The sequence below is a fragment of the Salmo salar genome, chromosome ssa17 (genome assembly GCF_905237065.1).
Source record: "Salmo salar chromosome ssa17, Ssal_v3.1, whole genome shotgun sequence".
Taxonomy (NCBI): Eukaryota; Metazoa; Chordata; class Actinopteri; order Salmoniformes; family Salmonidae; genus Salmo; species Salmo salar.
The window spans coordinates 24,533,286-24,559,362 of record NC_059458.1 but is presented as its reverse complement, the minus strand read 5'-3'; the positions used below and the strand labels follow the sequence as shown (position 1 = coordinate 24,559,362).

Below are 26,077 nucleotides of genomic sequence, written 5' to 3'. Positions count from 1 at the left end.
TCAGAGCAGGGGTGCTGATCTTCTGTCCAGTAATCTTATTAATTCATCATCAAAAAGGCCAAACTGATCTTAGATCAGGACTCTCTACTCTGAGACGCTTTATGAATACTGGCCCAGATCTACACCAGTGCCTAGGACGGTTGTGGTTTCTGGACAGGGCCTTTGATACTCAAGAACATATTGACTTGACATAGGTCTGGTAACTATACATTTTTGGATTCATAAATATAGCATCACAATTAACACACAAGACAACTTCATTTTTCAGAAATATATTTTAGAGTTTATGTCTGAGACAAAATGTCAAAAGCATATAGGTCCCAACAAGATATCATTTGTAACAATGGAATGGAAAGAAAACAAAAATAACTTTTTCATTTACATATGTAAACCGAGAATAGCTCTTTTTAACCACAGTGGTTTTAAATACAACTGGCTTAAGTGGATAAGAGTCTGCAGAAAATTCCCTTCCAATCAACCACATATGGAGTGTTTTAAAGGTCTGACGTTTTAGCCATTGTCTACTTTGTGTGTCTGTCCCCAACACTCTAGAAACACTCTTAGGGAGAGACAAGCAGTCTAGATGGGTGTAATGCCACATTCGTGTGGTATCGGAAGTTCCTATTTCCAACTGAGAAATTTCACTTGAGCGACCCTCCCAAGTTGGAATTTCAAGTGGGAAACTGAGAAAATGTTGTCGCCCGAGTTGGCGAGCTGTGATGTTTCACCACTGACCTTTAACCTTTTCAACCAAAAAATAACAAATCAGTTTGACAACTACGACCTCATCAATATGGAGAACGTAGCTAGTTTGACCATATTGTCAATGTTAAGCAAGTTAGCTAACATTATTATTAGCAACTTTGATAAGCTAGCTAAAATCCTATTGGTTGAAGAACTTTTCCGACTTCAAAAGCACTTAAACACAATCATGTCGGACTTAATTGTCCCACTTCCCATGAGCATGTGAAGCCAGCATAAATACACTCGGAGATTAGCCTAGCTAATCCATATTTCTCTTACTCTAAACACAGTCAAGTCTATTGTCCATTATCTTGTTTAAGTGCTGGGTAATTTCCCTACAAAAACTGAGCATTGAATTTTTTTTTAATCTAATGTGGAATTCATTTTGACAAGTTAAGTCCTTTGTATCCTTAGTACACCAAAGAAGAAGAGACATTCACGCTGGGTTTTCTGGGATGGGATTTAGTCCTCCAGTTTTCTTCTACTGTGCAAATACAGTGTTACACAGACGTACAGCCAGACAGGCATGCGGACAGACAAACCATGCAGAGAATTAGAGGCCGTGAAAGAAAAAAAGCAGAAACGTTAAAGAAATGTTTTTTAAAGGAACATACCAAACCCTGGGGCTCTGAAACAATTCATAGGAATGGTGAGTCTGAGAGCAAACACAAAGCAAAGCAAAAATAAATACAACGTTTACTAAATCTTGAAAAGGAAACATGATACTACCAAAATTAGTGTAAGAACATTATTGAAAAGTAAAAGGAGTTATATACTAGGGATGAGAATAGTTTGAACTACAATGAGACCATGCCTACCCACTAATATCATGACTCTCGTTTCTTAACAACCCCACTAATGTAGCGACAACAGGAAGAAGTGATGTCACAACATTTTCTGAAGTTGAGGTATGCTAATGTACAGTAACTATGGCAGCACAGCAGTGACCATGGCAGCACAGCAGTAACCATGCTATCAATCAACAACAGTGTGTTATGGTGTCAAAAGTAACCTCGGTATGTCATTTTGGTTGGTCCCAATGAAGTAAAACGCGAAAGCTAAGTGTCTTTAAAATGCCCCATGCTTTTCTTGAGAGTCTAGCTAGCTACAGTGTAGCCAGGAACAATACAGTACAAAAACAAATCAGTGTGTTCCCCTTTCTGTGTTCAGAGTGATGTGTGGAAGAGAGACCAAATACAGTGCTGCTGAGTGCAGGGCCTGTTCCAACCAGGGCCAGCTTAAAACAGTGCTGCTGAGTGCAGGGCCTGTTCCAACCAGGGCCAGCTTAAAACAGTGCTGCTGAGTGCAGGGCCTGTTCCAACCAGGGCCAGCTTAAAACAGTGCTGCTGAGTGCAGGGCCTGTTCCAACCAGGGCCAGCTTAAAACAGTGCTGCTGAGTGCAGGGCCTGTTCCAACCAGGGCCAGCTTAAAACAGTGCTGCTGAGTGCAGGGCCTGTTCCAACCAGGGCCAGCTTAAAACAGTGCTGCTGAGTGCAGGGCCTGCTCCAACCAGGGCCAGCTTAAAACAGTGCTGCTGAGTGCAGGGCCTGCTCCAACCAGGGCCAGCTTAAAACAGTGCAGTCAACCTCAACCCCCCCCAAATAAGGTTTTTAGAGTTATTTACTGGAGTGATACCATCTTTGCCATAGCTAGTCTCTTTCACAACGTCATAGCTCTCATGTAGGCTACGTATATAATATATTTCTAGGTTTCCCCATGTACAACTTCTCTGTAAACAGGATCATTCTGTAAGTAAATAGACAATTGCTGGAATCATGGTATAAAGTAGAAAGGCTGATCTCCATCCCAATGCATGATGAGGACACTAAGAGCAAGTGGCACATCAACTGTACAGAGTAACAACACAAAATGACAAACACACAAATATAAAAAGTATGTTAAAAATTAGAGATTTTCATACATGCCAAAAATAGAATTGTCACACACTTGAGATCATTGATTAAGAAAAAGTTGATGATGGTATAGTCGATTGACTAGCTTGATGTGGAAATGATAGTTTCAAAGATGGCAAATTAACACTTGGCTTTACAATATGTTCAATTCAATATACATGACAAGATGTTTATAGGAACTATTAACTAAGGTAGTTGCCAAACAATACATTGGAATTGAATAATTATTTAACTAAAGGTTGAGATATACATGTTTGATCCGTTACCTCCAGAACAGTGTGCTTGGAATCAAAAGCCTTGTTTGAGAAAGCCAGTAGCAGTACTGTGTGTGCCTGCTGTTACTAGTGGTACGAAAGAGCTGGATGCAAACTCATGCTTTGGCTTTTTTCTTTTGCTTGACTACTTCTTTTTGGATAACCTTTAACCTCGCAACCGACAGGTCTTTCTGGTGAGACATGCTTTTGTTATCGTTAGCGATTCGTTATGTGATAAAGGGAAGCTACATAAGGCTAACCTTCAACAGTGCTTTACGAATCAACTGGAAGTTGAACGTTTCAAATGTTTGCTTGCAACTACCTTTTTGAAGCATTTTTACAGGAAAATATATCAATCCAAAAGTTGAATAACCCCTAAAAGAGGCTGTGAGAGACAAACGGCGTCTACGTCACAATCCTGGTAAACATGCTGAAAGATCAGTTTTTCCACCATCCTGTCCTCTTTCAAACAGGGAAAATGTATTTCTCTCTCTCCCCTGGTCAGGAACATCATTTAAGGCAATCTTCATTTCTGACTCAATCCTGAAATCCATCAGAGCTTCACAAAGGCACTCTCTCATTGGTGGACCCTCCATCACAGAACTACCAGCTGCATCAATAAGGCAAAGATCCAATAGCCTCATCATCCAATAACGGCAAAGGCCGCTTGCTCAACGGCCAACCACAGTCAAGTCTACTGTCCTCAGCCAATGACAGCCCGACAATTCTCCTAGGGGCTTTTTTGTCCGCCATCTCTCATCAGTAGCCACCATCTCCATCAGTAGCATGTCCTCCATTTAGGAGGACAAAAGCAGGAGAGAAAATAAATGTCCAAGCTGGGTGTGACAGCCAGACTTGTCCTGTCCTCTGTCTCCATATTTGGCCACGGGGGAGCTCTGTAAAACACCAGATCTTTCCCTTCTCCTCCTCCACTCTGAGTACCCACGCCCTGCCTCGGGTGCTAGGGTGTCTTATGGGGGCGTCTTCTGGGGTTGCCTCAGTCTGACTGGCAGAAACAAACGTCTCTTTAGAGTCACGGTGAGCTGACCACGCTGAGCTGCCTGGCTGCAGCGCTTTGTCACTTCCGTCCTTCATATCGTACCCCCATTGACTCCCTACTCTGAAGCCCATCCCTCTCCCTCATTGGCAGAGGAGCTGCCAATCAAGGTGATAGGCACGGCGCGGAGGGACTAAATGAAAGGGACAGTTGAGACTGTCCAGAAGGTAGTATTCCGAGCTTCAGAGGCCGACAGTCACGGTGCGACGCCCTTATGCTTCCCCCCCTATAATGGTGCTTCCTCCTCCATGGGTTCCTCCTCCGACCTGCTAAGGGGAACAAGAGGAGAGAAAGGTGCGTCAGCAAAACGGGTGCATCTCAATAGACCTGGATGGTAGTAGCTATGGTGACCTACCTCTGTTTGTTGGCCACGGAGAGAGAGGCCATGGCGCTGACGGTCTCAGCCTCCTCCGAGTCTCCTCTCTGAGCCTCCAGCACAGACAGGCCCAGCCTGGGGGAGTCACGCTGCATGGAGCGCCAGTACTTACCTGGAGAAAGAGGGAGGGGAGAGAGAGGGAGGGAGGGAGCAAGGGAGCGAGGGGAGGGAGCGAGAGAGAGGGGAGAGGGAGGGAGGGAGGATAGAGAGAGAACAATGTTAAAGGACCAGTAAGTTAACTTCAGAAGCTAGCAGATTCATTACTTACCAACAACAGCTGCAAATCCCAATAAAACTACATCACACTTTGAAGTTCACATTCCTTGATTTGTCGAGCACTATCATGTTTCCTTGATTTGTCTAACACTATCATGTTTCCTTGAGTTGTCTAGCACTATCATGTTTCCTTGAGTTGTCTAGCACTATCATGTTTCCTTGATTTGTCTAGCACTATCATGTTTCCTTGAGTTGTCTAGCACTATCATGTTTCCTTGATTTGTCTAACACTATCATGTTTCCTTGATTTGTCTAACACTATCATGTTTCCTTGATTTGTCTAACACTATCATGTTTCCTTGATTTGTCGAGCACAATCATGTTTCCTTGATTTGTTTAGCACTATCATGTTTCCTTGATTTGTCTAGCACTATCATGTTTCCTTGATTTGTCTAACACTATCATGTTTCCTTGATTTGTCTAACACTATCATGTTTCCTTGATTTGTCTAACACTATCATGTTTCCTTGATTTGTCTAACACTATCATGTTTCCTTGATTTGTCTAACACTATCATGTTTCCTTGATTTGTTGAGCACAATCATGTTTCCTTGATTTGTCTAACACTATCATGTTTCCTTGATTTGTCTAACACTATCATGTTTCCTTGATTTGTCTAACACTATCATGTTTCCTTGATTTGTCTAACACTATCATGTTTCCTTGATTTGTCTAACACTATCATGTTTCCTTGATTTGTCTAGCACTATCATGTTTCCTTGATTTGTCTAACACTATCATATTTCCTTGATTTGTCTAGCACTATCATGTTTTGTGGGTCAGAGTGTAGTATTTATTTAGTTTCAGAGCACAAACATTTCTCACACTGGCTATAGCCCAGGCCCAGGAAGGGGCAGGCCTGCCCGGGAAAATCCGGGGGGTTGCCTAGCAACACGTGCCTCGGAAGAAAGAGAATGTCTGCATAGCGCAACAAAATTCCCATGATTCAATGCTAGGTTTGGCCTGAACAGCTAGCGCGATAGCGAAAAATTGATTTCAGCTAATAAGGAGCAGTATCTAACAAAATAATTAAATTACGGCATTTACTAATCATAAACTATTTACAGTACATATAATAGAAATATGGGTAAATTTGTGGACCAAAAAAATCTAACTTACTCAACCTTTAAGACAGGAGTAAGTTGAGGGAGAACTTCCTGCCTCTTCAATCTCAGATAGGAAACTGTGCTTGGTACTCACTGTGTGTTTCTATAACCTTCTCTATGGAAGACACAGCATTCTGGTTGGGTCTCTGCTCCAGAAGCACCTGAGGGAGAGGATCCAGCTGTGGACAACACATAGCACAGTTTGACAGTGTGTATCTGATAACTCTGATAACTGGACACAGACCATTCCACCTTCACCATTCATCCATTCCCTCTCCTTTTCAGTTCTTCACCAGACCTCTATAAATGATCTAGTCTGATCATTACCCTTCCTGATTCCTGTCCCCTCCCTCCCTCACCTGGTTGCCAAGCAAAGCGGAGACGCAGGCCTCGGAGGCGTCACAGATGGCCATGAGGTCGTGACCTCCCTCCAATGCCAGCACCACGCGACCCTCCGCCAGGGTCATCAGCTGACGCGTCAGGTACCCAAAACCTGCAGGGGAGGGTGTGTGTGTGAAGGGAGGGGAAGAGAGAGGGATCATCAATACAGTGCATTCGGAAAGTATTCAGACCCCTTGACTTTTTCCACATTTTGTTACGTTACAGCCTTATCCTAAAATGTATTAAATAAATGTTTTTCCTCATCAATCTACACACAATGCCCCATAATGACAAAGAAAAAACAGGTTTTTGGAAATTTTGCTAATGTATTACAAATAAAAAACTGAAATATCACATTTACATAAGTATTCAGACCCTTTACTCAGTACTTTGTTGAAGCACCTTCAGCATAGAGTCTTCTTGGGGATGACGCTACAAGCTTGGCACAACTGTATTTGAGGAGTTTCTCCCATTTGTCTCTGCAGATTCTCTCAAGCTCTGTCGGGTTGGATGGGGAGCGTCGCTGCACAGCTATTTTCAGGTCTCTCCAGAGATGTTCGTTCAGGTTCAAGTCCTGGCTCTGGCTGGGATACTCAAGGACATTCAGTCCCAAAGCTACCCCTATGTTGTCTTGGCTGTGTGCTTAAGGTCGTTGTCCTGTTGGAAGGTGAACCTTTGCCCCAGTCTGAGGTCCTGAGCACTCTGGAGCAGGTTTTCATTAAGGATCTCTCTGTACTTTGCTCTGTTCATCTTTCCCTCGATCCTGACTAGTCTCGTAGTCCCTGCCACTGAAAAACATCCCCACAGCATGATGCTGCCACCACCATGCTTCACCGTAGGGATAGTGCCAGGTTTCCTCCAGACGTGATGCTTGGCATTCAGGCTAAAGAGTTCAATCTTGGTTTAAATCAGACCAGAGAACCTTGTTTCTTATGGTCAGAGTTTTTAGGTGCTGTTTGGCAAACTCCAAGAGGGCTGTCATGTGCCTTTTACTGAGGAGTGGCTTCTGTCTGGCCTCTCTACCATAAAGGCCTAATTGGTGGAGTGCTGCAGAGATGGGAGAACCTTCCAGAAGGGCAACCATCTCCACAGAGGAACTCTGGAGCTCTGTCAGAGTGACCATTGGGTTCTTGGTCACCTCCCTGACCAAGGCCCTTCTCCCCCGATTGCTCAGTTTTGCCAGGCGGTCAGCTCCAGGAAGATTCTTGGGGGCTTGTTTTTTGCTCTGCATGCACTGTCAACTGTGGGACCTTATATAGACAGCCTTTACAAATCAAGTCCAATCAATGGAAACAGGATGCACCTGAGCAAAATGTTTTGTCTAATAGCAAAGGGTCTGAATACTTATGTAAATAAGGTATTTCTGTTCGTTTTTTTTGTATACATTTGCAAAATGTAAAAAAAATCTGTTTTCGCTATGTCATTATGGGGTATTGTGTGTAGATTGAGGACGAACATTTTTTATTTAATCCATTTTAGAATAAGGCTGTAACGCAACAAAATGTGGAAAAAGTCTAGGGGTCTGAATACTTTCCGAATGCACTGTATACCACAGCAGCAAAGAATACAGTGCATGACATACACTAGTATGTGGACACCCCATTAAATTTGTGGATTCCACAAGTGTCCACATACTTTTGGCCATGCAGTGTAACATCTTTTGTCTGTCGTGTTGTGTGTCTGGACCTCAGGCGTCAGCTAATAAAATAAAAGATCCAGATATCATTGCACCAGTGCTACTTTACACATATACGTACATTTGGAGGTGAGGGTGTAACCGCCTAGGGGAGGAGGGTGACCCTCAACGGCGTCGAAGCCTGAGGAAACCAGCACCACGTCAGGAGCAAATTCATTAGCTATGGGCATCACCACAGACCTAGGGAGAGGGGGAGAGAGAGTTGGTCAGGTTTGCAACTTCAGTTCATATGTGTTTTTTGATATCTGGTATTTTATTAGAATCATTAGCTGTTGTGAAAGCAGCAGGTACACTTCCTGGGGTCCACGCAGAACATGAAACATAACATAATACAGAACATAGACAAGAGCAGCACAAGGACAGAACTATATACATTTAAAAAACGGCACACAGCCTACACATCAATACATACTGTACACACAAACTATCTAGGTCAAGTAGTGGAGAGGATGGTGTTGTGAGGTGTTGCTTTATCTGTTTTATGAAACCAGGTCTGCTGTTCATTTGAACAATATGAGATGGAAGGGAGTTCCATGCAATAATGGCTCTATATAATACTGTACGCTTTCTTGAATTTGTTCTGGACCTGGGGACTGTGAAAAGACCCCTGGTGGCATAAGTGTTACCTGAAGGCTGCCAGGTACTCTGCATCTCCCATAGGTGGCTCCAGACCCCCGGTGAAGGCCATGTTAACGTTAAAACCTACTCCTGGACCACTGCCCACCTGACAGAGAAGGGATGGGAGGAATAGCCATGAGAAAACACACACACACACACACACACACACACACACACACACACACACACACACACACACACACACACACACACACACACACACACACACACACGTTTCCATGAGATTTGTCACCGTTACCTCGTCGGGTGCTCCGCTGCCAGGGAAGAAGTTTCCATCGTCGTATCGATGGAGAGACAGGTACAGCACGTTGGGGTCGTCGTAAAATGCCTGCTGGGTCCCGTTGCCATGGTGAACATCCTGATGGACAGCACACAAGGCCAATCAGATGACCATTGTCCCATTTCTTCTTCTTACATCCAATGGTAATTCTACAGTCATTTACAAAACCCACATTCTCTTTAAAAGGTCAGGTGAAGGACCAGGACCAAACTCACCCAGTCTACTATGAGGATCTTGCAGACGTTGAGTCTCTGTTGGAGCAGTCGGGCTGCGATGGCTACTGAGTTAAAGTAGCAGAAGCCCATGGGAGTGCTCTCTTCTGCATGGTGTCCAGGGGGTCGAACCACAGCAAAGCCGTTCTGGGAACCAGACACAACAACTACATTACCCACAACTCCATCCATGAGGGGGAGAGATTGAGTCCATTCTTTGTGAAGGGGGGAAAAAGTGTAGAGCGACCTAACATTAATGGAGGGATAGAGGGATGAAAAGGAGAAGAGGAGGGTAGAGAGGACGCACCTTCAGTTCACCAGTGGCCACTTTGAACACCAGCTCCACCACAGAACCTACAGCCAGACGAACTGCAGTAGAGGAATGGACCTCGTTCCAGATGGTGTCACTGTCCACCTGCAATCATCATCATCACAGTTAAAGGGACACTTCAGGATGTTGGCAATGAAGCCCTTTATCTACTTCCCCAGAGTCAGTGGAACTCGTGGAGACCATTTTTATCTCTGCGTGCAGTTTGAAAGGAGTTGCTAACTAGCGTTAGCACAATGACTGGACGTCTGTGGTAACAGCTTGCATGTTACCATAAGCTAGCATGATAGCTGTTACCATGGACGTCCAGTTATTGTGCTAACGCCAGCTAGCATTGACTCGTGAAACTACCTCTAACTTCCTTCATACCGGACACAGAGACGTGTCCACGAGCCACGTGTTCATTTGACTTTGGTGAAGTAGATAAATGGGTTCATTGCCAAAATATAAACGGGGTTAATGATTTCACCATTGAGGAGGAGGAAAACGAAGATGAGGAGGAGAAATAGGAGGAGGCAGAGGAGAAAGAGGAGATGAAAGAAGGGGAGGAGGACGACGAAGAGGAGAAAGAAGAGAAGCAACACACACCCCCACTCCTCCACATGGTAATCTGACCAACATGGGCGTGACTGAACAGTCTAGTTTCTGTCGGAGGGGGTTGGTTCCATACAGCAGGACGTGGGCTTCAGAGTGGACTGTCTGGAGCTCCTCCAGAGTGGCCTTCCTACCACGGATACACTACACACACACACACACACACACACACACACACACACACACACACACACACACACACACACACACACAAAATGGAGACATGCAGCATTTCCTTTCTATTCATTTGTTTTATTTTCTCTGTGTTTAAGTGAATCACAAATGACAAAGTACATGGAAAGGATAAGCAATGATGTCTTTTTATGAATCAGTTGGTAACTCCTAGCAACAGAAATTCATCCTTGTTTGAAGACTACAAATACAAATAAAAATTGTACTATAACAGAGAATAGCAAAGAGAAGGATGGTTGAAGGCTTTAGAATGTACCTCACACTGTCCCCTAAGTCCTGTCTCCTGCAGTCTGGACCAGATGCTCTGGACGCGGCCGGCGTGCTCCGGATGGGTGTGTGTGTTCCCGCACATACACTGGTGCTTTTGCATCAGAGAGTCATACACCAACCCTGCAGGAATAACCCAGGACATTACTACTGACGCACACACACATCCACATCCACTCACACACATCCACTCACACAAAATCTTCTACATCTGCATTGCTTGCTGTTTTAGGTTTTAAGCTGGGCTTCTGCTGATGGAAAAGGGCTTTACAAATACATGTGATTGATATAAGAGAGAAGAGCATTACTACTAACCTGTGGTGAAGCGAGGTTTGGTGGGAGGCTCAGGGGGCGGGACAGAGATGGGGAAGGAGGAAGCGGAGGCCGGAGACGATTGGGCCCTGGAGAGGGGGCGGTGACCTGGGAAGGTGATTGACAGACCGGCTGCCTCCATGGAAGCCTGATAGTTTCTCAGCTGGTGGATTCTCTGCTGCTCCAACAACATGGCCTGCTGCTCAGAGAGAGGAAAGAGGTGGAAGAGGGGAGAGAGAGGAGGGGAAAGAAGGAGAGAGAAAGAGAGAAGGGGGAGAGGAAAGAGAAAGGAGGGATAGAAAACAACATTGCATGATAGCAACAGACACAGCCACCGATGGCTATTGTGACATCACCTGCTCTTTATAATGTGTTTACAACATTTGGCCACACGGTGGCAGTCAAGCTATGTGAGATGAACCGAAACACATGACATCTGCAGGAGAGTAAGCGGATTTGAAAGATGCATGGTTTCCTCTCATTAAATGACTCTGTCAGAAGCATAGCATCCTGGGACAGGAAATAGCATATTATTTCCCAAGTGGATCATTCAATGAACACAACTACTGCTAAACGAGATAATTGTGTGTGTGTGTGTGTGTGTGTGTGTGTGTGTGTGTGTGTGTGTGTGTGTGTGTGTGTGTGTGTGTGTGTGTGTGTGTGTCAATACCGATATGAAAGTTCTTGTTTTGTACGCTGAGAATGAGCCTCAAATTTGCATCATCAAAGTCATGAAAATGCGGTCATTTAAGATAAATATTAAAATGTATACTTGTTTGCTAGTGAATTTACTATCTGGTTTTCAACATTTTTGGGGTCCAAGAAGAAGCCAAAAAGTTACTATTGTTTCATGAGAACTACAACTCCTACCAGGTGTACACTGAGTATACAAAATATTGTTCTTTACATGACAAAGACTGACCAGGTGAAGCTGTGATCCCTTACTGATGTCACTTGTCAAATCCACTTCAGTGTGTAGACGAAGTGGAAGAGAACAGTTAAATAAGGATTTTAAGCCTGGGAGACAATTGAGACATGGATTGTGTTTGTGTGCAATTGAGGGTGAAATGGGCAAGACAAAAGACTCAAGTGCCTTTGAACGTGGTATGGTAGTAGGTGCCAGGAGCACTGGTTTGCAACGCTGCTGGGTTTTTCACGCTCAACAGTTTCCCGTGTATCAAGAATGGTTCACCACCCAAAGGACATCCAGCCAACTTGACACAACTGTGGGAAGCATTGGAGTCAACATGGGCCAGCCTCCCTGTGGAACGCTTGACACCTTGTAGAGTCCCTGCTCTGACGAACTGAGACTGTTCTGATGGGATGATAAATTGATGATGATCTTGAAACCTATTCAAGACATGACCCTGGAAGTATGACGTAGAATGACATCACTAGCACATCATATTGACCTGTGGTAGATCCCTCTCTCACACTCACTCCTCTCCTCCTACCTGTCTGAACAGTAGTTCCTGCTGCATGTCCTCCTCCTGGTTCTCTTGGGGGTCTGGGGGCTCTTGTTTGATGGCGATCCCACACGGAAAGCCTCCGTCCTGGGGAGAGAGGGCCTGGTGCTCCCTCAGCTCTTCCTCGGTCTCCTCCGGGTGACTCTGGTGCTGCCGGGCCACCGTGGGCTCACTGGGCTTGCCCATCATCTAAGGAGAAGGTATGGGTCAATCCATTGTCTAGTCATTGATGATATGCAGTACAGTAAGTAGTAATACAGTAGTAATACAGTAGTTACTGCAGTTGTTACAACAGTAGTAGTATAGGAGTTCTATAGTGAAAGATGTCGCTTTATTAAGACGTGGCGGTCAACATTTTAACATTGAGGGTGTGTGTGTGTGTGTGTGTGTGTGTGTGTGTGTGTGTGTGTGTGTGTGTCCTTAAGACTTTTGAAGTCAGTGGAAGCTGCTAGAAGCTGTCCACAAAGCAGTGCACTGAGCTCCACATCTCCTATCCACACATACTGGCCATGAATGGGAAACTAGATCACTATGTAATAACGGCTGTGAGCGGGATCAGGGGTCCATGGAGACAGGGGTCCATTGGCCCCAATCCTCTCTGTCTCCAGAGACTCCAGTGTGTAGGTTCTCATACACTGTGAACGGTCAATGGGAAACCTCAGAGCACTAGTTGAAAAACCAAATGAAGCTTGTTAAAAGGGAAAGAAAAGGAGGGATGAAAGAAAGGAGAGGGGAGATAGTGTGTGTGCCAGGGACATGAATCAGTCATCCCACTCTGTACAGGGGAACATCTCTTGGCAGTGTTCCTGTGTGTACACAATGGGCAGAAAGAATGATTTGTATTTTAAGCATTCATCAGTGTCGGTCAGTTAGTAGGCCGACTTGGAAATGTCTAGTGTGCTACTTTGTTTTGATCCATATTAATAGTGTACAATTATCTAAGTCATTCAACACAAGTGCACTGCAAAATGTCTGCACTGCAAAATGTCTTCCAGATAAAACTATTCAGGTGAAATTGAAACACAGCAATGTATTTTACTCCGGTCTAGTGTGTGTGTGTGTGTGTGTTTAACAGAAGTCCCCACAAGAAAAGTAAAACATTTTTGGGGTCCACACAAAGTCAAATGATATTTCCCGGAGGTTTAGGGTTAAAGATAGAATTAGGTTTAGGAGCTCAGCTTAGTTTTTCAGGTTAGGGTACAGGTTATGGAAAATAGGATTTTGAATGGGACTGAAGGGTGTGTCCCCACAAGGTTAGTTGTACAAGACTGTGTGTGTGTGTTACTGGCAGGCCTGTCAGCCCTCGGGGCCTGTGGCAGGGTGCCAGAGGAACAGCGTTGACGTCAGAACCCTCGCCAGCTACCTCATCCCCCGTCCTCCTCCACAAACAAGCTGCTCTTTTCCCTTCTTCACTCCCCTCCCTCTCTACCTTATTTTTCCTTCCCTCTCTCTCTCTCTCCCCCTCTCTCTCTCTCGCGCTCTCCCCTCTCTCTCTCGCGCTCTCCCCGCTCTCTCCCCGCTCTCTCGCTCTCTCCGCTCTCTCGCGCTCTCTCGCTCTCTCGCGCTCTCCCCCCTCTCTCTCTCGCTCTCCCTCCCCCTCTCTCTCGCTCTCCCCCCTCTCTCTCGCTCTCCCTCCCCCTCTCGCGCGCTCTCTCCCCTCTCGCGCGCTCTCTCCCCTCTCGCGCTCTCTCCCCTCTCGCTCTCTCCCCCCTCTCGCTCGCGCTCTCTCCCCCCCTCTCTCCCCCTCCCTCCCCCCCTCTCTCTCGCTCTCCCTCCCCCTCTCTCTCGCTCTCCCTCCCCCTCTCTCTCTCTCTCTCGCTCCCCCCCTCTCTCTCCCCCCTCTCTCTCGCTCTCTCCCTCTCGCGCTCTCTCCCCTCTCTCTCGCTCTCTCTCTCTCGCTCTCCCCTCTCTCGCTCTCCTCTCTCTCTCCCCTCTCGCTCTCCCCCTCTCCCCTCTCGCTCTCCCCTCTCTCTCGCTCTCCCCCTCCTCTCTCTCTCTCTCTCGCTCCCCCTCTCTCTCGCTCCCCCTCTCTCGCTCCCCCCTCTCTCTCTCTCGCTCCCCTCTCTCTCTCTCGCTCCCCCTCTCTCTCTCTCGCTCCCCTCTCTCTCTCTCGCTCCCCTCTCTCTCTCTCTCTCGCTCCCCTCTCTCTCTCTCTCGCTCCCCTCTCTCTCTCTCTCTCTCCCCTCTCTCTCCCCTCTCTCTCTCTCTCTCTCGCTCCCCTCTCTCTCTCTCTCCCCCCTCTCTCTCTCTCTCCCCCTCTCTCTCCCTCTCCCCCTCTCTCTCCCTCTCCCCTCTCTCTCGCTCCCCCCTCTCTCTCTCTCTCTCGCTCTCCCCTCTCTCTCTCTCTCCCCCTCTCTCTCTCGCTCTCCCCCCTCTCTCTCTCGCTCTCCCCCCCTCTCTCTCTCGCTCTCCCCCTCTCTCTCTCTCTCTCCCCCCTCTCTCTCTCGCTCTCCCCCTCTCTCTCTCGCTCTCCCCCCCTCTCTCTCTCGCTCTCCCCCCTCTCTCTCTCGCTCTCCCCCCCTCTCCCCTCTCTCTATGGGAAGTACTGAAAGTTCCAACACATGAAATGTTGTGATTTTTCACTGGAATGAATGCAAAATGTGTACTTGTGTGGCAGCACTTGGAAACCCCCCTTGACGTCACATGCGTTACTAAGGGGAAATTCTGTTTCATTGTAAACAGAAGCCGTTGTTAAGGACGTACTATACATCTTCATCCTGAAATTGCCTTTTTCAGTAGCGATGAGAGAAATATACCTGAATCACATGCGGTGGGCCCACTCCCTCTCTCCCCAATGACTACGGCGGCACCCCCAAAGTGGCTCCCTATTCCCGATATAGTGGGCGGAAAGTAGTGCACTACACTACATAGTGCATAGGGTGCCATTTCAGAAAAGAGCCTATGACTGTGTGCTTTCTAGGTTGTTGTTTTTTTACCCTTTTTTTCTCCACAATTTCGTGGTTTCCAATTGGTAGTTACAGTCTTGTCTCATCGCTACAACTCCCCTACGGACTCAGGAGAGGCGACGGTCGAGAGCCGTGCTTCCTCCGAAACACGACCCAACCAAGCCACACTGCTTCTTGACACAATGCCCACTTAACCTGGAAGTCAGCCGCACCAATGTGTCGGAGGAAACACCGTACACCTGGCGACCTGGTCAGCGTGCACTGTGCCCGGCCCACCACAGTAGTCGCTAGAGCGCGATGGGACAAGGACATCCCTGCCGGCCAAACCCTCCCCTAACCCGGACAACGCTGGGCCAATTGTACACCACCCCATGGGTCTCCCGGTCGCGGCCGGCTGCGACAGAGCCTGGACTCGAACAAGGATCTCTAGTGACACAGCGATGCAGTGCACCACGCGGGAGGCCGTGCTTAACAATAGAAGAGTAATGCAGCCTGTACAGGCTACACCACCTAATACCCTGTGACCAAGTCATACTGTAGGATTTTTCCCATCTGGCCCTTCAAAGCCCATCTGCCCTGCTCTGACAGATTACTTTCATATACAGTATTAGATCTACTCTGGTCAGAGATAAAACACTAAGAAAAACTGAAAGGAACATTTGATTGAATGTTGAGAAACGTTGTAAATTAGTTGAATGGTGACCCTCTTACTGTTTCTCTGTGGGGATGTCACCTAAGGGCATGAAAACTGATGAATACAAAAGAGAATCCCTTGTTTCATCGAGAGAGAGAGAGAGAGAGAGAGAGAGAGAGAGAGAGAACACATCAAACCAAACGGCGCTCAGCAAAGCACAGCTACCTACTTCCTGAATGACCATATCTGGCAGTGGGTTCCTCTGTGTTTCCATGGCGGTGTGGAATTAGCTACATTCTGCCCTTAGCAACTGTCACACACATGAACATTGCTTCCTGTCCCTAATGTACCTGTGGGAGGATTATTAACAAACACACATACATACCCTCCAGCTATACCTCGTTCTCTTCCCTCCCCACCGTTCCTCGCCCCCCCCACCGCTACTCCTCTACCTTGTTGATGTGTAGCTGCTGGAACTGCTGTTTGTGTTTCTCCAGGAACTGTTGGTGTTGCTGTTGGACCACCAGCTGCTGCAGGGCCTGGGCCTGGGCGTTCTGCTGGGGCAGTGGGGCCGACTGGGTCCGACCCAGGGGACGGTGCTGCCCACGCAGCTTGTGGATGGAGGGAGACTGGAGGGCGTCCACACCTGGGTTGGGAATACACACACCAGGGTATGGTTATAGGCATGGATACACACGTCTGAATCCACACAAACACACTGGTCCCAGGACAAGAAATATCCGCAGTAGAACTGGCTCGGTTCATCACACACAGAACAGTGGAATGGAGCTTAATAGCAGCACAGTACTACAAGCCTGGCAGAAGAACCTTCTCTAGTCTGCCAAAAAAGGAGCCCCCATTCACTTCCAAGGCTGTGCGTGTCACCAGTCATTTACTCCACTGTCAGCTGAAAATAGCACCGGGAAAGTGACTCAATGGATGTGTTCCTTCAACACCGGTGGGCACAATCTTCTCTCTCTCATTGACCCTGCTTAATAGAAGTTGATGAAAGGAAGTCTGTCAATAGAAGGAAGGGGGGGGGGGGGATGGGATGGGGGGTTATCTGTTGGGACACTGTGTGTGTGTGTTCTCCACCAAAGTACCATTCTACTGCTGTACCCACCTGCCAGGAGGGGCCCGTGCGCGCCAGTCTGTTCCAGCAGGACCAAGTGCTGCAGTAGTGGGCCGTGCCCCCCCTGCGCCCCCTCCGTCAGCCAGGTAGGTGGCTAGGGGGGCACCGCCTAGGTAGGGGGGGCTGAGGGAGAGGGCCGAATGTTGACCCCCATCCTGCTGGGCTGAGGTCACCTGGAGAATGGGGTCAGTATAGAAGTGTTTTACATAGAACTGTTGGGATAAATCTACATGTTAAACTGACATTGGTTTGATGCTTCTATTGTCTTTACTGGTTTCCTACCACTAGCTTTTGGAAGACTGAGTTACACATTACACGCCTGTTGTCGTTGCTATTGTAAACTGATTTATTTTGGCAATATTGTGATTTGTGAATTCATCTTTAAGGGGTGGTTCCCCCAAAAAACACAAGGTCACATGAGATGGAGACAGACGGGGAGAAAAAGAGAAATAAAGAGGGAAAGAGAAAGAGCATTAGATAAACAAATATCCCGTTCATACGAAGACGAAAGTATGGAAACTTTTCTTTATCTGTGAAAGGTGTTGCAGGTAAGAAAGCCTGTACTTCTATTTCTGCAAACCGACCTGGTAATGATAGTGGTATTATGTTTAAAAGTCCTGCCACCCCATCAGTATAAAACCTTGCCTTTCATTTTACCGGCTTTGCCACACATCAAAGCATTCTATTGTTGTCTGACATCAAACTTGTCCTCGTCGATAACAAAGCTTCACAGAAATGCTTGTAATGCATTTATATTTCCTCCATAAAAAAATGTAATTCTGTTGTTGAGCCGTCCTTCTATTGTCACAGAAATGCGTTGGCATTTAGCCTGGGAGAACACACACCCACCCACCGCCATTTAGCCTGGGAGAACACACACCGCCATTTAGCCTGGGAGAACACACACACTGACATTTAGCCTGGGAGAACACACACACTGACATTTAGCCTGGGAGAACATACACTGACATTTAGCCTGGGAGAACACACACACTGACATTTAGCCTGGGAGAACACACACACTGACATTTAGCCTGGGAGAACACACCCACTGCCATTTAGCCTGGGAGAACACACCCACTGCCATTTAGCCTGGGAGAACACACACCCACCCACCGCCATTTAGCCTGGGAGAACACACACACTGACATTTAGCCTGGGAGAACACACACCCACCCACCGCCATTTAGCCTGGGAGAACACACACCCACCCACCGCCATTTAGCCTGGGAGAACACACACACTGACATTTAGCCTGGGAGAACACACACACTGACATTTAGCCTGGGAGAACACACACACTGACATTTAGCCTGGGAGAACACACACACTGACATTTAGCCTGGGAGAACACACACACTGACATTTAGCCTGCGAGAACACACACACTGACATTTAGCCTGCGAGAACACACACACCGCCATTTAGCCTGGGAGAACACACACACTGACATTTAGCCTGGGAGAACACACACACTGACATTTAGCCTGGGAGAACACACACACTGACATTTAGCCTGGGAGAACACACACACTGACATTTAGCCTGGGAGAACACACACACTGACATTTAGCCTGGGAGAACACACCCACTGCCATTTAGCCTGGGAGAACACACCCACTGCCATTTAGCCTGGGAGAACACACCCACTGCCATTTAGCCTGGGAGAACACACACACTGACATTTAGCCTGGGAGAACACACACCCACCCACCGCCATTTAGCCTGGGAGAACACACACCCACCCACCGCCATTTAGCCTGGGAGAACACACACACTGACATTTAGCCTGGGAGAACACACACACCCACCGACATTTAGCCTGGGAGAACACAACACACCGACATTTAGCCTGGGAGAACACACACACTGACATTTAGCCTGGGAGAACACACACACTGACATTTAGCCTGGGAGAACACACACACTGACATTTAGCCTGGGAGAACACACACACACTGACATTTAGCCTGGGAGAACACACACACACTGACATTTAGCCTGGGAGAACACACACACTGACATTTAGCCTGGGAGAACACACACACTGACATTTAGCCTGGGAGAACACACACACACTGACATTTAGCCTGGGAGAACACACACACTGACATTTAGCCTGGGAGAACACACACACTGACATTTAGCCTGGGAGAACACACACACACTGACATTTAGCCTGGGAGAACACACACACACTGACATTTAGCCTGGGAGAAACACACACACTGACATTTAGCCTGGGAGAACACACACACACTGACATTTAGCCTGGGAGAACACACACACACTGACATTTAGCCTGGGAGACACACACACACTGACATTTAGCCTGGGAGAACACACACACACTGACATTTAGCCTGGGAGAACACACACACACTGACATTTAGCCTGGGAGAACACACACACACTGACATTTAGCCTGGGAGAACACACACACACTGACATTTAGCCTGGGAGAACACACACACACTGACATTTAGCCTGGGAGAACACACACACACTGACATTTAGCCTGGGAGAACACACACACACTGACATTTAGCCTGGGAGAACACACACACACTGACATTTAGCCTGGGAGAACACACACACACTGACATTTAGCCTGGGAGAACACACACACACTGACATTTAGCCTGGGAGAACACACACACACTGACATTTAGCCTGGGAGAACACACACACACTGACATTTAGCCTGGGAGAACACACACACACTGACATTTAGCCTGGGAGAACACACACACACTGACATTTAGCCTGGGAGAACACACACACACTGACATTTAGCCTGGGAGAACACACACACACTGACATTTAGCCTGGGAGAACACACACACACTGACATTTAGCCTGGGAGAACACACACACACTGACATTTAGCCTGGGAGAACACACACACACTGACATTTAGCCTGGGAGAACACACACACACTGACATTTAGCCTGGGAGAACACACACACACTGACATTTAGCCTGGGAGAACACACACACTGACATTTAGCCTGGGAGAACACACACACACTGACATTTAGCCTGGGAGAACACACACACACTGACATTTAGCCTGGGAGAACACACACTGACATTTCATTTTTTTCCTCGACATTGACAGATAAATATTTAAAGGCCCTGATGTTTAATAATAAATGATGGGTTAACATGCATTTTTAACTTGTAGGCCATCGGTCTTCAGAAAAAATAACTGATGGGCAGTTTGAAAGGAGAGAAAGCACACGATGGTGTAATCACATTTTCTGGTGATGGTAAAATGACTGCAGTATTAGGCTTAATATTTAGCCAACGAATGATTAGGTTAATATGAATGAGTTTGTTCAGCCTACACACAGCCTCTCTTTTCCAGATGAGCCAATACGCAACTATGTAAGCCGCTCCCCCGCTCATCCTCTTCTCCTGGAGGGGCGAGACGCTCCCCGCTCATCCTCTTCTCCTGGAGGGGCGAGACGCTCCCCGCTCATCCTCTTCTCCTGGAGGGGCGAGACGCTCCCCGCTCATCCTCTTCTCCTGGAGGGGCGAGCCGCTCCCCGCTCATCCTCTTCTCCTGGAGGGGCGAGCCGCTCCGCTCATCCTCTTCTCCTGGAGGGGCGAGACGCTCCGCTCATCCTCTTCTCCTGGAGGGGCGAGACGCTCCGCTCATCCTCTACTCCTGGAGGGGCGAGACGCTCCGCTCATCCTCTTCTCAAGGAGGGGCGAGACGCTCCGCTCATCCTCTTCTCCTGGAGGGGCGAGACGCTCCGCTCATCCTCTTCTCCTGGAGGGGCGAGACGCTCCGCTCATCCTCTTCTCCTGGAGGGGCGAGACGCTCCGCTCATCCTCTACTCCTGGAGGGGCGAGACGCTCCGCTCATCCTCTACTCCTGGAGGGGCGATACGCTCCGCTCATCCTCTTCTCCTGGAGGGGCGAGACGCTCCGCTCATCCTCTTCTCCTGGAGGGGCGAGACGCTCCGCTCATCCTCTTCTCCTGGAGGGGCGAGACGCTCCGCTCATCCTCTTCTCCTGGAGGGGCGAGACGCTCCGCTCATCCTCTACTCCTGGAGGGGCGAGACGCTCCGCTCATCCTCTTCTCAAGGAGGGGCGAGACGCTCCGCTCATCCTCTTCTCCTGGAGGGGCGAGACGCTCCGCTCATCCTCTTCTCCTGGAGGGGCGAGACGCTCCGCTCATCCTCTTCTCCTGGAGGGGCGAGACGCTCCGCTCATCCTCTACTCCTGGAGGGGCGAGACGCTCCGCTCATCCTCTACTCCTGGAGGGGCGAGACGCTCCGCTCATCCTCTACTCCTGGAGGGGCGAGACGCTCCGCTCATCCTCTACTCCTGGAGGGGCGAGACGCTCCGCTCATCCTCTACTCCTGGAGGGGCGAGACGCTCCGCTCATCCTCTACTCCTGGAGGGGCGAGACGCTCCGCTCATCCTCTACTCCTGGAGGGGCGAGACGCTCCGCTCATCCTCTACTCCTGGAGGGGCGAGACGCTCCGCTCATCCTCTACTCCTGGAGGGGCGAGACGCTCCGCTCATCCTCTACTCCTGGAGGGGCGAGACGCTCCGCTCATCCTCTACTCCTGGAGGGGCGAGACGCTCCGCTCATCCTCTACTCCTGGAGGGGCGAGACGCTACAGGCTACAATAACTGGTAGGACATTTATTATGTTGAACGTGTTCTGCTACGATTCCAGTTCTATTTCGATAACTGTCTGCTGCTACTATTAAAGAAGCTGTTGGCGAGGACGTTTGCTAGCAAGCTACCAATGTGCGTGATATCTAACAAAGCAGAGTGAGGGCAGGAAAATAAAGACGAAACGTGGAACAAAAAAAGTTACCTTTTCAAATCATCCTACAGGTGTTTTGTATTTCTTTACATGAGCAGAAAGAGCAGTTTGTAACGCACATAAAACAATTTGACCAGTGTTTCTGCCTAAACAAATGAATCATAGATTTCTTTGTGGTGTATATTCACAGGATTTATTACAATACACACCCACCCACATCGGCACCGCCTACTCCTACTCCCACCTCCCACTCCCACCCCCTACTCCTACTCCCACCTCCCACTCCCTACTCCCACCTCCCACTCCCACTTCCTACTCCCACCTCCTACTCCCACTCCCTACTCCCACTCCCACTCCCACTCACCTCCTACTCCCACTCACCTCCTACTCCCACTCACCTCCTACTCCCACTCACCTCCTACTCCCACTCACCTCCTACTCCCACTCCCACCCCCTACTCCCACTCCCTACCCCCATTCCCACTCCCTACTCCCATTCCCACTCCCATTCCCACTCCCTACCCCCATTCCCACTCCCTACCCCCATTCCCACTCCCACCCCCTACTCGTCAATGGTGCCGGCATGCGCACGGGATACATAAAAAGGCAAGAATGTGGTTAAATTGGGACTGTTTGAAAGGGCGTCATAAGCATTGGCCTTTTTTCACAGGCAACATACCGTAAATCCTGTGTGACTACAGAAAGAGACCGACCAGCACACAGGGAGATATATATATATAGATATATAGATAGAGCGAGAGATACAGAGAGAGAGAACGAGAGAGAGAAGAGAAGAGGAGAAACAATATATCAACAGAGTCTTACATTGGAAGCAGAGGTGGCCGTGGCAGGCAGACCTAGGGTGATGTTGGGGAGGGAGGGGGACGTGTACAGAGACAGCTGGCTGAGTTCACCACCACACAACCGCTGAGCCAGGGACACGTCAATGCTGTTGGAGACTGCCACAGTGACGCCGTTCTCATTGGGGATGTTGCTGATGCTGTTAGGAGAGCTGGGGCCGGATCCAGGAGCGCTGTTACACGCTGAATCTAGAGAATGTATTCATATCGTAACTCCGTCATGACTGTTACACACCAAGTCTACAGCTACAGTACAACATCAACCTAATATAACCAGTCAGTCAGTCATCTCTTCCATGTTAAATGTACTACACAGCTCTGTTGGGTGCGAGGTCTGAACCTCCTGGCCGTTCCTCTCCACAGCGTTGAGTGTGTCCCCTACCTGCCATATCCAGTGAGCGTTTCTTGGCGGTTGTGATCGGGCTGTCTTTACGCCTCAGTAGGGGGCTGCTCCGTCGCTCGCTCACCTTCTGCTTCAGACGAGAACGTAGCTTCAGGTTGGGCTCAGAGGCTACAAGACAGACACAGAAAGAGAGAGAGAGAGAGAGAGAGAGAGAGCACAGATATGGTTATCTAACTATGACCAACACAACCCAGGCTTGTAACAGAGGCTAAGACTCAAGAGAGGTCTATGGTTCTGAGACAGCTCTGTCATACCTTATCCCTGCAACTTAAACTGCAGTAAACAGAAACCAGTTTTGATGAGGCAAACCGTTCGAGGTTAAACCTGTCGATCAAACAGGGTCCATTTTATCTAACCAACGACTAAGTTACACAACCTGTGCTGCTGTACACCATCATGGAGGTGGATGAGGTACGTTTCCTCCCCATTACAATGTACAGAGCGTTGAGCGTTGGGAAAAGCTGCGCTAGCCACGTCAACAAGGAAATGAGAGTGTAGAGGGGAATGAACTGATTTCTGGGAGCGACGTTGCCAATTACAGCAGGCTTTGTCAGTGTGCATTCAAATGGAGAGAATTTAGAAAGACAAGGACGGAGAGAGGGAACGCAATGTCATGACTACCACGTTCTGCAATGATGCTAATGTTCTGTTTACACGGCATGGACAATCAGGGCCCTCTGTAGGGACACTGCTAACCAATAGAAGTCCAGGACTAATTATCCAGCCAGGGCGCTATTTCAGGCCTTTTGGAAAAACAAAGGGCACAAAGCAGGATTGGAACAACAAGAGCCCTCTCTCTCTCCATTGCTCCCTCCATCCTTGTTTTTATTCACACGTTTGTTTCTCTCCGTTTAACAAGTGACAGACTAATGATGCAGGCGCTAGTTTCATAATTCAAAGGTGGCCGCGGACTGCGCCACTACGGGGGAAAGTCTGGGGGGGTCAAATATAATCATGTAAGGCACTACTGAATGGATGGCATGACACACGTTTGGTCAAATGTAATGGTCTCCCATCTGAGAAGAGACAAAAGAGGAAAATGGATTGATTCTAGAGGGCGACTGATTAATCGAAATGGCCAATTAATTAGGGCCGATTTACAGTTTTCATAACAATCGGTAATCGGTATTTTTGGACACCAATTTGTCGATTTATTTATTTAACTAGGCAAGTTAGTTAAGAACACATTCTTATTTTCAATGACGGCCTAGGAACAGTGGGTTAACTGCCTTGTTCAGGGGCAGAACGACAGACTTTTACCTTGTCAGCTCGGGGATTCGTTTTTGCAACCTTCCGGTTCCTAGTCCAACGCTCTAACCACCTGCCTTACATTGCACTCCATGAGGAGCCTGCGTGGCAGGCTGACTACCTGTTACACAAGGGCAGCAAGAGGCCAAGGTAAGGTGCTAGCTAGCATTAAACTTATCTTATAAAAAAACAATCAATCTTAACATAATCAGTAGTTAACTACACATGGTTGATGATATTACTAGTTTATCTAGCGTGTCCTGCGTTGCATATAATCGATGCGGTGCCTGTTAATTTCTCATTGAATCACAGCCTACTTTGACAAACGGGTGATGATTTAACAAGTGCATTTGCGAAAAAAGCACTGTCGTTGCACCAATGTACCTAACCATAAAACATCAATGCCTTTCTTTAAAATCAATACACAAGTATATATATTTAAACCTGCATATTTAGTGAATATTGCCTGCTAACATGAATTTCTTATAACTAGGGAAATTGTGTCACTTCTCTTGCGTTCCGTGCAAGCAGTCAGGGTATATGAAGCAGTTTGGGCCGCCTGGCTCGTTGCGAACTGTGTGAAGTCCATTTACTCCTAACAAAGGCCGTAATTAATTATGACATAACATTGAAGGTTGTACAATGTAACAGCAATATTTAGAGAACGGTTCCGTATTTCACTGAAAGAATAAACGTTTTGTTTTCGAAATGATAGTTTCCGGATTCGACCATTTTAATGACTAAAGGCTCGTATTTCTGTGTGTTATTATGTTATAATTAAGTCTATGATTTGATAGAGCAGTCTGACTGAGCGATGGTAGGCACCAGCAGGCTCGTAAGCATTCATTCAAACAGCACTTTCGTGCGTTTGCCAGCTTCAAGCATTGTGCTGTTTATGACTTCAAGCCTATCAACTCCCGAGATTAGGCTGGTGTAACCGATGTGAAATGGCTAGCTAGTTAGCCGGGTGCGCGCTAATAGCGTTTCAAACGTCACTCGCTCTGAGACTTGGAGTAGTTGTTCCCCTTGCTCTGCATGGTTAATGGCTGTTGTCGATGTGTTCCTGGTTCGAGCCCAGGTAGGAGCGAGGAGAGGGACGGAAACTATACTGTTACACTGGCAATACTAAAGTGCCTATCAGAACATCCAATAGTCAAAGGTATATGTAATACAAATCGTATAAAGAGAAATAGTCCTATAATTCCTATAATAATTACAACATAAAACTTCTTACCTGGAATATTGAAGACTCATGTTAAAAGGAACCACCAGCTTTCATATGTTCTGAGCAAGGAACTTAAATGTTAGCTTTTTTACATGGCACATATTGCACTTTTACTTTCTTCTCCAACACTTTGTTTTTGCCTTATTTAAACCAAATTGAACATTTTTCATTATTTATTTGAGGCAAAATTGATTTTATTGATGTATTATATTAAGTTAAAATAAGTGTTCATTCAGTATTGTTGTAAATGTCATTATTCCAATTAAATTAAAAATAATAAAAAATAAACAAAAAAATTTCCAAAAAATTATAAAAACAATTAAAAAAGATTTTAAAAATAAAGTAAAAAATAAGCATTTAAACAAAAAAAAATGTTAAAAATTGGCCGATTAAATGGTATCGGCTTTTTTGGGTCCTCCAATAATCGGTATCGGCGTTGAAAAATCATAATCGGCCGACCTCTAATTGATTCATACAGAGCCCACCTTTTAAACCTATTAATCCTTTACACAGGTGGGAATTGGCCTATATGAATAGGGGCAAATTAAAATGTTTCTAACAGAAGAAATATGAATTGCATGTGCATAACCATGGCAGCGATTGAAAGGGAACACTTTTCGCAGCATTTTTCAGGAAAGAAAATCTAAAAATAGTCTGGATACATTCAGTAACATAAGAATACTGCTGGAAAATGTGGGGTAGGTGGATAAAACAAACAAATGACAAGGGTTGAAGTGAGAGGACTAACCGGTGTCTCCAAGTGTCCACACAGCTCTCTAAAGTGTAC

The 26,077-nt window shown here is 47.2% G+C and overlaps 1 protein-coding gene across 1 annotated transcript in view; it reads right to left on the bottom strand.

The window, feature by feature from the left end:
• Positions 1 to 256: 256 nt before the first annotated feature.
• LOC106575618 (histone deacetylase 4) overlaps positions 257 to 26,077 on the bottom strand; it is a 75,821-nt gene continuing 50,000 nt past the window's right edge. The window contains 18 exon segments of the mRNA XM_045699149.1: positions 257 to 4,237; positions 4,324 to 4,456; positions 5,821 to 5,905; positions 6,086 to 6,219; positions 7,865 to 7,983; positions 8,430 to 8,527; positions 8,681 to 8,800; positions 8,938 to 9,081; positions 9,242 to 9,349; positions 9,851 to 10,000; positions 10,305 to 10,438; positions 10,631 to 10,826; positions 12,082 to 12,282; positions 16,086 to 16,279; positions 16,757 to 16,813; positions 16,815 to 16,938; positions 22,380 to 22,603; positions 22,797 to 22,925. Of these exon segments, the coding sequence (XP_045555105.1) occupies positions 4,195 to 4,237; positions 4,324 to 4,456; positions 5,821 to 5,905; positions 6,086 to 6,219; positions 7,865 to 7,983; positions 8,430 to 8,527; positions 8,681 to 8,800; positions 8,938 to 9,081; positions 9,242 to 9,349; positions 9,851 to 10,000; positions 10,305 to 10,438; positions 10,631 to 10,826; positions 12,082 to 12,282; positions 16,086 to 16,279; positions 16,757 to 16,813; positions 16,815 to 16,938; positions 22,380 to 22,603; positions 22,797 to 22,925 (2,393 nt within the window). The 3' untranslated portion in view covers positions 257 to 4,194.